Raw genomic sequence first — 12,156 nt, forward strand, 5'->3', positions numbered from 1 at the left:
CCTCCCCACCCCTCTCCCCAGAGGGGTCAGGACTCACTCCTCCCAAGTCTTTGTTGACCCTGGCTGGGGTGACTCGGCCGCCAGATCCTACCCCTGCTGGCTCTGAGCTGAGCCCGGCTCCAGGAGGAGGAGGCAGCTTCTCCCCTGGGTCGAGATGGGCCTTGAAGCTCCAGCTCAGGGCACTGCATCCCAGGAGGCAAAGTGGGCCCCTCTTCCCTTGACAGGGTGGGTAGAGGTTCCTCCTCTGACCACAGGATGGAATCCAGGGACCCCTGAACACCAGTGAGGGTGTGGAGGCAGGCGAGCCGTGGGTGGCCGGGAGCATGGGTGTCAGCAATCAGAGCTCCAGGTCAGATCCCTGGCTCAGCCATTCAGTCCTGGGGACTCTGGGCAGGCCCTCAGAGCCTACTGAGCCCCGAGTTAGAAATGTGTGAAACAGTTAATGATACCCACTGTGACACAGCACGGCCCAGAGCTGTCGGGCTCTGCAGCCAGCCCACCTGGGGTCAGCACCTGGTGCCACCACTCACAACCGTGTGGCCCTGCACACGTCCCTTCCCATCTGTGCGTCAGCAAATCATCTGGAAAGTAGGGGTGCCCTCACCTATCCTTTCTCACTTCAGGGCTGCAGCCCATCTGATGATGGAGGCAGCAGGTGGCCCATGAGCTGAGGCTCGAGTCCCAGCCCTCTTCGCTGGGGAAGATGGGTCTGAACTCTGAGCCTTGCATCTGGGATGACTGGGGCTGTGGTGGGGACCAGGCATTTGGATGCAAAGGATGGTTACCAGCTTAGGTGGTTGGCTACGTCCCCTCTGGCTGCTGCCCTCCCCTAATAGCTCTCTGGACAGCCCTCTCGAGCAGGGTTTTGTCAGGCCCCGGCCGCTCCACACACACACCGTGTCTCCTTCCATTGCAGCGGTCGCCAGTGCAGGCCAATAGCTCCTCCAGCAAGACGGCTGGGGCCCCCACGGGCACAGTGCCTCAGCAGCTGCAAGTCCACGGCGTCCAGCAGAGTGTCCCCGTCACCCAAGAGGTGCCAGGCAAAGGCGGGCAGTGGCAGGGGCGAGGGTGCTGGCCAGGCGGCCTCTGCGTCCTCCTTCACTTGTCAGTGGGAGTTGCAGTGGGGAAGGCCTGTGAGAGACCAGCAGATGGGGGTCCAGCCCCAGCCTGCCACCTAGGCCTTTGGCAAGCACCTCTGCTTCTCTCCAGACTTCACGTTCTCACCTAAATAACGGCTCCTCCCTGAGGGCCTGGGAGCAGGGCGGTTGGGGCCGCCGTGAGGATGAAGTGCGTCCTCGTGGAAAGCACCTGACACCGAGCAGGCACTGGAAACAGCTTCGAGAAACAGCCTTGGCCTCTCTGGGCCCATTTGCCTGGAGGAAACCCCAAGGCCAAGTCCTGGCTCGCCCCTCGGGGGCTCAGCGAGAGGCCTCAGCCTCCAAAACCATGCCCAGTCTTCTGGAGGAGGCCTCACTCTGAGCTGCCCACCCCGGCAGCCAGAGCAGGTTAAGAGGCAAGGGCTGTCTGCCATCTGGTCGTTACCACTCAGGTTGGGAGGTTCCCGATCCCCTGGAGAACCAGATGAAAACCATAGACCCTTTCCCTGGAGGAAAGCAGAAACCCCACCCTGAAGGATTCACAGATATTCTCCTGCCTGGCACCAGAGCCCCTCTGAACCTCTAGGCCTGGGTTCAAGTCCTGGCCCCATCACTCAGCAGCTTCCCGCCTCCCAGCCTCTGTCCCTCACTCTGTGCCCTGAGGGTAATGCCGCATCCCCTCCATAGCATGGAAGTAAGGACAGCCAGTATCATGGGCGAGCGGGATAACCCATGTAGGGAGTGGGGGTAGAGCGCAGGGAACCCCTCAGTCAGTCCCAAGTTCAACTCAGTGCTACTTCCCATCAGCCTCACCTTGTTGAGCCTGGGTTACACACCTGTAACATGGCGCCCAGAGGCAACCTGATAATGAACCTGGAAGGCACTAGGTGCAGGGCCAGCAGTGAAAAGCCGGAGAAAGGTGGCGTCTTTCCTCATGGGGCTGCTGTGAGGCTTACATGAGTTCACGTGGGCAGGGGGTGGTGCTCAGGGGCAGGTGGGCAGCCATCATTGCCATCGTTACCGTAGTCTGACTTGCCTTTCCTTCCCCAGAGGTCCGTGGTCCAGGCCACTCCACAAGTGCCCAAAGCTGGCCCCGTGCAGCAGCTCACAGTGCAAGGGCTCCAGCCGGTCCACGTGGCTCAAGAGGTGTGTGTCTCCCCCACCTACCTCTGGGCAAACTGGGGCTAGGCCTGGGTTGAGCTGGGGAGGGGTGCAGGCCCCTCAGGCCGCAGGGAGGGAGTGGAGCTCCCCTGGGGGGATGTGGGTGGGTAGGTGGGGAGGCAGCTGGAGCCTTCAGAACCCCAGCCCCATCCTGGGCTCCACCTCTGGCCCTGGGCTGCGGATGCGGTCCTGGAGCCTTACTCCTTCCGGGCACCTGGCAGTTTAAGGCCCAGGTTTCGCTGAGAGAGATCTCGGTTCTCCCTCCCTCACACGGGGTGGGGATCTTCTGGTCGGGTTGCTGAGTGAGCTCAGCAGCCTCGTGGGCGGTGGAGGCCTGGAGCCCCACCCGCGGCCGCCCCCGGTGACCCCCCAGTGTCTCTGTTTGTCCTCCAGAGCTCAGGCAGTCAGTTTCCCGCTAGGAAGGCAGAGCAGCAAGAGCCCCGGCCCACGCCGCCACCGGAGCCGCCGCCCCGGCCGCCCACGCCTGGGCCCGGGCCGGGCGTGCTGGCCCCGGAACCGCCAGCGTGCAGCGGGGAGGCCCCGCAGCTAGGCAGCCCCGAGCCGCCGCCGCCCCATTACGAGCCGGGCGCCGAGCAGTGGGTGGAGCTGGTGGGCGTGCTGCCCCCGCACCTGCTCCTGCCGCAGCAGAAAGTGGTCCTCGAGCCACGGCCCGGGCTCCTGGCCCGAGCCAGCCCCGACCAGAGGGTCAGGATCCAGAGAGTCCCCCAAGTGCTAGTGTTCGGCACGGCCGCCACGGCCCTCAAAGTAGGTGGCGGACGAATGGGCGGGGTGCAAAGAGAGGGCGGGGGCGGGATCCGCCGGCCCCGGCCCGCGCCCGGCCCCGCAGGCCCTGTAGACCCCACCTCCACCCAGCCAGTCTGAGGACCCGCCTCTGATTCCCCCTAAATCGGGCTCCAGGTCCCAGGCTCTGCCACTACAGACTGGGGTGGGGGATGGGGTGGGGAACTCAGGCCCCGCCCCAAAGACTTTGTCAGTAGTTCCAGATTCTGGCCCACAAACGGGGCCCCACCCCTGGCCCCGGCTCCGCCCCTAGCATCCGGTTCAAGGTTTCTAGGCCGCGTCCCTGTAGACAGGGGTCCGTCCCTGATCCAGGCTCCAGCCCTGAAGCCATGTCTGTAGTTCCAGGCTCCGGCTTTAGTGACAGCCTTGTACCAGGACTTGGCTCTGCCGCTGGGTTTCAACTTTCACGCCCACGGTAGGACCCTGTCTGGGGTCCCCTCTGTGCACCTCAGGCCCTACCTTTACTGTCCCCAGCCCAAGCAGAGAGTCCTGGCTTCTCCTGACACAGCTGTGCCTGATTCCCAGCCCTGGCCCCGTCCAGGGTATTCAGAGAGCCCAGAAGTGCAGCCTTCCAGCTGGGGAGCTGCCAGACTTTTAGAAGCAGAGGCGAGGAGCTGGCCCACCCCTGACCCTCTGTGTACCCTTCCTCCTGTGCCAGGTGCAGCAGCTCCAGCAGGTACCAGTCCCACATGTGTACTCCAGCCAAGTGCAGTATGTGGAGGGCAGTGATGCCAGCTACACGGCCAGCGCCATGTGAGTGGGGAGGGGACTGGGGGAAGGGACAGCAGGAGGGGCATGGGTCTGCTCAGGACCCCCTGGGACTTGAGGCCCCAGCCCCCAGCGGACCAGCCAGCCTTCAAGGCCTCAAGTGGCGGTAAAGCAGAGGGGACCCTGGCAAGTTGGGAAGGGCATCCCAGCAAGGCATAAGAGCTTTGGAATCAGGTTGGTCTGGTTCTATGCAAGAAAACAGAAAACAAAAATGGGAAAATTTTTTTTTTAATTTTACAAGATAAAAATTTCTAAGGAATAGGGAATGTTAAACTGTGAAAAAAAAGTTTCCTTCACTCCTGACCCCCAAACATGCCCCAGAGGGGAGGCTGTGGCCCATTTCTTTGTTTCCTCCCAGAGATACTCTGAGAATAGAAATTACCCCCTTTCTTTGTTCAGAAATAGAGGCAGCGTGTTCTGTCCCCTATCTCTTCCCCTGCCATGTAGCTCGAAGCTCTTCGACCATGTGGGTCCCAGTCACCCTCTTTAACTGCTGTGTGATACTCCACCATACAGCCGCAGCATGAATGACATAGCCAGTCCCCACCCAGCCAACACGTAGGTGACTTCCACTCACTGGTGCTGCACACAGCTCAGCGTCAGCATGTGCCACATCAGGCAGATGTCAGCCCCAGGCCTGCCTTACCCCCGGCTCTGGCTCCTTGCTGGGGATGCTCCATATATATTACCATGGAGAAGGAGCTCCCCTTCTCCATGGGAATAATTCCAGGGCTTATAGTCTCTAGTTGTTGTTTCAGTTTTTGGAAGCTTCATTTGGCTTTCTTTGCATTTGCCTGATTTTTTTCTTATGTCCCTGCCACCTGTTCTTGTGGGCATGACGCTGGGGGTGGATTAGCTCATGGAATGACTTGGTCTCTGGGTCCTGATGCTGTGGCTGACCCCAAAGGGTGTGACCCTGGCACCTGAGTCGTGGTCTACAGCATGCAGCTACCTCATAGTTCTGTTGATTTATTTCCAGTGCTGCCAGTCTCTCTTATCTGTGCAGTTGACCAGAATTGGCAGGGACCACAGAGGACATTCCAAAGAGGAGCCGGGCTCCCGAGGGCCCCCAGGGGCTCTTCTGCCTCTCCTGGTCTGTCTTTTGCTTCTTTTTCTTTTTTAATAAAATTATTTATTTATTTATTTTTGGCTGCATTGGGTCTTCGTTGCTGCGCACGGGCTTTCTCTAGTTGCGGTGAGCGGGGCCTATTCCTCGTTGTGGTGCACGGGCTTATTGTGGTGGCTTCTCTTGTTGCGGAGCATGGACTCTAGGCACACGGGCTTCAGTAGTTGTGGCACACAGGCTCAGTAGTTGTGGCTCACGGGCTCTAGAGCGCAGGCTCAGTAGCTGTGGTGCAAGGGCTTAGTTGCTCCGTGGCATGTGGGATCTTCCCGGACCAGGGCTCGAACACATGTCCCCTGCATTGGCAGGCGGATTCTTAACCACTGCGCCACCAGGGAAGTCCTGGTCTGTCTTTTGCTTCTGGTTCAGTTCTTCCTTCTGTGTTTATGTGTTTGATCACACGGAGTCCATTGTTGCCATCAGATTCTTCTGCTATGTGAAGTTTTTGAGGACACTGTATATTACCTCTCCCTCATAGTGGGTCATTACCATGTTCCCAGCCCTTTGCTGGTCCAGATCCCCACGCTGACCAAAGCCACAGCCCTTGGGCCTCTGTCCCTGGCCCTGTCCAGCTTGTGTCCAGAGATACACACATTCATTTATTCAGTCATTCAGCAAACAGTTACCAAAGCAATGTTTTCTGGGAGCACGTGTCGCGTGTAGGGTGCTGGGCTGGTTTTGGCTCCTGCCGAGGTGGGCATGGGCACTTACCAGTCCCTGCTCGGGTCACGCACTCTGGGTGTCACCCGTGCAGTAGATGTGAACTGATGCGAACCAGGGCACAGTGATCAAGAGCTGCATCCTGGTGTCTGATGGGCAATGCTGCGCACCTCAAGTGATCACATCCCCCAGCCCAGTCCCTCTCCTTGCTGCCCGCGGAGGCCCCCAAGACTCCCTCCGCTGCATCCTTCAGCACCTTCTGAGCCAGGCCGCTCCTGACGGGCCTCCCTCCCTTTCTGGATTCTAAAAATTTAACTTATGTTTTTAAATCACTAATACATTGAGAGGGCTCAAAATTCAAAACTGTGTCCAGCCACGTTTAGTGAAGTGCCTGCCCCCAGTCCACGGGCCCTCCACCCTCACAGATGGCAGATATAGATACGAAATGCCATGTAATCTCCCCCTTCTTCCCACTCTCTGCACCCTTCCCTGCCTCTTTTGTTCACCTAACCGAATGTTCTGGAGCTTGTTTGGCAGGACCCCAAGACCTTCTTCCTCCTTCCTCACCCCTGTGTAAGATTCCATCACCTTTTAACTTGACATCCCACTAAAGATGGACCGCCCCCCCCCCCCCCGCCAGTCATTTTTACTCTCTTGCTATAATTTGCAGCCTTGAGCTCATGTGACCTGATGCAGATCCTGGGATAGCTGGAGAACTCTCCGGGGTGGGGTGGGTTTCTGGGTCAAAGGGAAACACATCTGTACCCCGATAGTCATTGTTGACCAGCCCCTCAGGGTGACGGCTGCTGGATTTAGAAGTAGAGCCCCCGCTTCTCCAGCACCCTCTTCCTGCCTCATGTGCCTTGGTGTGTACCACCTTCTGAAGTGCCCTCAATTTACCTTTGCACTTGGCTTCTCCTCTGGCTCCCTCGCTAAGGCATTAACTCCCCTGTGGGGGACCTTTTCTCTCTCATCCACTGTTGGGTCCAGCGTACCTAGAACAGTGCCCAGCATACAGCAGGCACTCAATAGTTCTTTTTTTTTTTTTCGGCTGCAGTGCGTGGTTTGTGGGATTTTAGTTCCCTGACCAGGGATTGAGCCCGGGCCCCTGGCAGTGAGAGCGTGAGTCCTAACCGCTGGACCACCAGGGAATTCCCTCAGTAGCTCTTTTTATGATTTACTGAAGTGTGTAGCCTATTGCAAGTTACTTAGCTCTTCCAGTTCCACTTCCTCCCATCTGAAGTAGGGACTCCCAAGTCAGGGGGCCACTTTGAGGATTAAGTGAAAATTTGCCCATCATGCACCTGGGGTGATGCGCGGGGCTGTTGCTTCCTGCTCTCCTTCTGCCCCCTCAGTCATGCCCCTGTGCCACCCAGCTCTTGTCCCCTGACTCCCTCCCTCTACTTTTGCAGCCGCTCCAGCACCTACCCCTACCCCGAGACGCCGCTGTACACGCAGACGGCAGGCACCAGCTACTACGAGGCTGCGGGCACGGCTGCCCAGGTCAGCACACCTGCCACCTCCCAGGCGGTGGCCAGCAGTGGCTCTGTGCCCATGTACGTGTCCGGCAGCCAGGTCGTCGCCAGCTCCACCAGCAGTGGGAGTGGGGCCAGCAACAGCAGCAGCGGCGGCAGTGGCGGCGGGGGAGGCGGTGGCGGTGGCGGTGGCGGTGGCAGCAGCAGTGGCAGCGGAGCAGGCACCTACGTGATCCAAGGCGGCTACATGCTGGGCAGTGCCAGCCAGTCCTACTCCCACACCACCCGTGCCTCACCAGCCACTGTAAGTGCCAACCCAGGCCCCAGGGGAGGCGGGGGTGGGAGGGGGACCCTGGGTGGGAGTGGTGGGTGGTGGATGGTGGTTGCTGGCCACCGTCAGCAGGAGCCTGGTTAGCCTGGTGTCAGGATGCTCAGGTGAAGATGGCCTTGGATTGAATCCTCGCTGTGTGGCCTCATACAAGTTACTCAGCCTCTCTGGGCCTCAGCTAATATGCATGACGCTCTTGGAGCTATTACCCAAGAAGTGTCATCTACTCTGATAGTAACTGGTGATGGCGGATAGATAGCAAGGGGAGGGAGATGCAGGCACCACCATGCAAGAAGCTGCCCCGAGCAAGGTTCTGTGTCCATCCCGAAGGCAGCGAGATAACCTTCCTCTGCCTAGCGTGGCTCTGTGGAGCAGCCCTAGATCCTAATCCTGACTGGGCCCCTCACCAGCTCTGTGACTGTAGGTGGGTTGTCCTGGGGTGGTCCCTGTCCTCTTGGAGCTTGACGTCTGATGCGATGGCTTCCCCTCGTTATTTTTTTTATTTTTTTATTCATTCATTTATTTTTGGCTGTGTTGGGTCTTCATTGCTGTGCGTGGGCTTTCTCTAGGTGCAGTGAGCAGGGGCTACTCTTCGTTGCGGTGCGTGGGCTTCTCATTGCGGTGGCTTCTCTCATTGCGGTGGCTTCTCTCATTGCGGAGCACGGGCTCTAGGCGTGCGGGCTTCAGTAGTTGTGGCTCACGGGCTCTAGAGCGCAGGCTCAGTAGTTGTGGCGCATGGGCTTAGCTGCTCCATGGCATGTGGGATCTTCCCGGACCAGGGATGGAACCCGTGTCGCCTCCACTGGCAGGCAGATTCTTAACCACTGCACCACCAGGGAAGTCCCTTCCCCTCATTTTTAACTATCGCCCTCTCCCATGGCGACCCATTGTGGACCCATAACCAAGACAGAAGGTTTCTCAGAAGACAGGACCTCCCTTATGCACCCATGCAGCCTGGCTTCTAAGTGTAATATTTTAATGCTGGTCATAACCCACATAACTGATTTCATGACTCCCTAATGGGTCCTGAAAACATGCTTCGCTAGACCAGTGCCGTCTGATAGAACATCCTCCAGTGATAAATATTTTCTCTCTGTGCTGCCTAGTGCAGGGGCCTCTGGCCACGTGAGGCTATTGAGCACTTGAAATGTGAGTTTCAAGGTCCCGGGAACTGAGTTGTTTTTTTAAAAAACTATTTCAAAAGAATTATAGTCACAGAAGCTGCACAAAAGTACAGAGATCCCTGTGGACCCTTCACCCAGGTTACCCCACTAATTACATTTTACGTAACCGTAGTACAGCATCTAGCTAGGAAACTGACATTGGTACAATGTGAGGGTGTCTACTTCTGTGTCTTTTTATCACATGGGTAGGTTTGGGAAACCACTATCACAGTCAAAATGCAGAACTGTTCCGTCACCACACACCCCTCCTGCTAACCCTTTGTAGTCACCCTTGCCTTCCTCCCTCCCAGCATCCCTAACCCCCGGCACTCACGAATCTGTTCCCCATTTCTCTAATGCTGTCATTTCGAGGATGTTCTATGAATGGACTCATACTTTACGTGACCTTTTGACATTGGCTTTTTCCATTCGGTGTAAATTAATTTAACAGCTCTGTGTGGCTGGTGGTGACTGATTTGGACAGTGCAGTTCTAGAGAGTTCCACTGGATTTAGCTCCCATGGGTGATTGTGATATGACACCCTCTCCAGTGTGGTTGTCAAGATCACAATCAGAAATAAATATAGAGAGCACTTAGCAACGAGCACTTGAGAAATGGAAGCAATTCTTAGCATTCTTCCATCCCTCCTCGGGCCCCAGGTCCAGTGGCTCCTGGACAACTATGAGACAGCCGAGGGCGTGAGCCTGCCTCGGAGCACCCTCTACTGCCACTACCTGCTGCACTGCCAGGAGCAGAAGCTGGAGCCCGTCAACGCCGCCTCCTTCGGCAAGCTCATCCGCTCTGTCTTCATGGGCCTGCGCACCCGACGTCTCGGCACCAGGTGGGGCCACCTGCCCCTGACAGTCCCTAGCAGCCACAGGGCCCAACCTCACCCTAAGTTATCGAGGTCCTCAGCTCCCCTTGTCCTCTCGCTCACTCCACTCCAGCCCCACTGACCTCTTCACAGCTCCTCTGACACTTGCATGCTCCTACCTCAGGGCCTTTGCACTGCCTGTGCCTTCTGCCTCACGTACCTTTCCCCACCTCCTGACTCAAACGTCCCCTGACCCCCTTAACTAAAACTCCAGCCTTCCCTCACTTCCTTGGCATCCAACCCCCTTACTTTATTCTCCTTAGCACTGAGCACCATCCAACATGCCTCTTACGTTACTTCTCCTTTTTGATCTGTTTTCCAGTGCTGAAATGCACGTCCCTTGAGAGTGCAGGGGCTACACACAGTCAGTGCTTAATCAGGGCCTATGAGTCAGTGAATTCACTTAGGAAGGAGCAAGGAGCCCTCCCATGAACCCGCTCTTCCCTGCCTCTCCTTTGCAATCCCCCACACCTCTCCAGGCTGAGCCCCGCTCTTCTCTTGGTTCCAGCTCCCAGCTTAGGCCTTAGACATCACCTCATTCATGCATGTGTACATGCGGAACCTTGGGCAAAGTACTGCATGTCTCTGTGCCTCAGTTTCCTCAGCTGTCAATCTAGGATGCTAGGAGTACCCTTCATAGGGTAGGGATGAGGAGCACGTGGATTCGAATATGCTAAGTGCTCAGAACAGTGCCTGGAAGATTGTTATGACTAGCAGACAGCAAACACCTGCTAAGTGCCTGCCCCTGACTCTGGCCCTGTCTTCACAGAGCTCAGTCTGCAGTTGGGGGCCTCTCCTTGGCACCCATAGTCCCTGTGGCTTCCCCAGCCCAGCGCCCCCAGCTCTGTGGAAATATGGGTCTCGCCCCCTGGGCTCTGTTCGGCCCCCTAGCAGAGAGGAGAGGCAGGTGTGATGTGAAGCTCCCGGTGGACGATCGGTGACCAGCCCCAGCCCAGCCCTCATCCTCTGCCTCCCTCCCAGGGGCAACTCCAAGTACCACTACTACGGCCTGCGCATCAAGGCCAGCTCACCCCTGCTGCGGCTGATGGAGGACCAGCAGCACATGGCCATGCGGGGCCAACCCTTCTCGCAAAAACAGAGGTAGGAGGGCAGGGCTGGCCCGGTGCTGGCGGGCAGGGAAAGGCATGGCAGCCCATCTCCACTCCAGTCCCCTGCCTATCCCTTCTCCAGGCTCAAACCCATCCAGAAGATGGAGGGCATGACCAACGGTGTGGCCGTGGGGCCACAGCAGGCCACTGGGCTGTCGGACATCAGCGCCCAGGTCCAGCAGTACCAGCAGTTTCTGGGTGAGGGCTCCCTGGCCTCTGGGGCGGGCCCAGGGCAGGGTCTGTGGCCCCCTGGAGAGTGTGCAGATGGCTCACTTGTCCTCCCGGAACCTCTTCGCCCCCAGTGCGCACGGGGGAACTTCTGCTTGGTAGCAAAGTGGTGCCGACTTAGCAGGATCCCAGGATGAGGCTCAAGGGTGCAGGCAGCTGGGGGATACAGGGGCTCACGGTGTCTCCTCTGCCCCCAGATGCCTCGAGGAGCCTTCCTGACTTCTCAGAGCTCGACCTCCAGGGCAAAGTGCTGCCCGAAGGCATCGGGCCTGGGGACATCAAGGCCTTCCAGGTCCTGTACCGGGAACACTGTGAGGTAGGGCATCTGGGCAGTGGGCAGGGGCGAGGGAGGGCCACGCTGCCGCTCAGCCCCGTTGAGCATCCAGCCTCCCCAACAGGCCATCGTCGATGTCATGGTGAACCTGCAGTTCACCCTGGTGGAGACGCTGTGGAAAACCTTCTGGAGGTACAACCTGAGCCAGCCCAGCGAGGCACCGCCGCTGGCTGTGTGAGTGCCTTTGGGGGAGGGGGGGAGGAAGGGAGGAGGCTGGGTACCATGTGAGTCAGCCCCCAAGGCTGGGGCGGCCAGACCTCAGACTTCATGCAGGAGTGGGGGCTCCTCTCTACCCCTGCAGTTTGTGGGGTGCACGTGGCCTTCTGAGCCCGCCTCCAGAGTGTGCATCGGTACCGGTCTGATGCTCGGTGTTTGGGATGGCGTGCCCCACCAAGCCATTTCCTCCCTGCAGTGGGTAGATGCCTGTGCCCCAGTGTGCAGGGTGTTAAGATCCCTGTCTGACCCTGGGGGCAGTGGGGTCTGTGTCAGCCTGACCCCGGGAGTCTTCCAGAGACAGAGAGTACCTGCCTGACCCCAGGGTGGGGTGAGGGCGCTGTGCCCTTCTGACCCTGGGTACAGGACCATGGAATGTCCTTGTGACCCCCGGGTGGGGTGGGTGCCCACAGGCACGATGAGGCCGAGAAGCGGCTGCCCAAGGCCAGCCTGGTGCTCCTCTCCAAGTTCGAGCCCGTGCTCCAGTGGACCAAGCACTGTGACAACGTGCTGTACCAGGGCCTGGTGGAGATCCTCATCCCCGATGTGCTGCGGCCCATCCCCAGTAAGTGCACGGCCCCCCGGTCCCCGCACCCCACCCCACCCCTAAGTCCTGACCAGCCCCCCTACCGCCCACAGGTGCCTTGACCCAAGCGATCCGGAACTTTGCCAAGAGCCTGGAGAGCTGGCTCACCCACGCCATGGTGAACATACCTGAGGAGATGCTGCGGGTGAAGGTGAGGGCGTGACGGGGGCTGAGGGGCCAGCTTGGCCCACAGCCCGGGGCCTCCCTCCCGGCTGTGGGGGGGGGGGGGGCTGGGG

General features: G+C 58.7%; 1 protein-coding gene across 3 annotated transcripts in view; it reads left to right on the forward strand.

Annotated features, from left to right (window-relative positions):
- Positions 1-12,156, forward strand: part of RFX1 (regulatory factor X1) — a 31,797-nt gene that overhangs the window by 15,871 nt on the left and 3,770 nt on the right. For 2 of the 3 annotated variants that reach the window (XM_029216481.1, XM_029216484.1), the window contains 11 exons: positions 917-1,033; positions 2,148-2,243; positions 3,718-3,812; positions 7,023-7,389; positions 9,236-9,417; positions 10,432-10,551; positions 10,642-10,757; positions 10,985-11,103; positions 11,186-11,295; positions 11,748-11,899; positions 11,974-12,071. In XM_029216481.1, coding sequence (XP_029072314.1) covers positions 917-1,033; positions 2,148-2,243; positions 3,718-3,812; positions 7,023-7,389; positions 9,236-9,417; positions 10,432-10,551; positions 10,642-10,757; positions 10,985-11,103; positions 11,186-11,295; positions 11,748-11,899; positions 11,974-12,071 — 1,572 coding nt within the window. The remainder of the gene's footprint in view (positions 1-916; positions 1,034-2,147; positions 2,244-3,717; positions 3,813-7,022; positions 7,390-9,235; positions 9,418-10,431; positions 10,552-10,641; positions 10,758-10,984; positions 11,104-11,185; positions 11,296-11,747; positions 11,900-11,973; positions 12,072-12,156) is intronic. The other variant, XM_029216482.1, reaches the window with a different exon arrangement.

Source organism: Monodon monoceros, unplaced genomic scaffold (genome assembly GCF_005190385.1).
Source record: "Monodon monoceros isolate NGI ecotype Baffin Bay Population unplaced genomic scaffold, NGI_Narwhal_1 Super_Scaffold_12, whole genome shotgun sequence".
NCBI classification, from domain to species: domain Eukaryota; kingdom Metazoa; phylum Chordata; class Mammalia; order Artiodactyla; family Monodontidae; genus Monodon; species Monodon monoceros.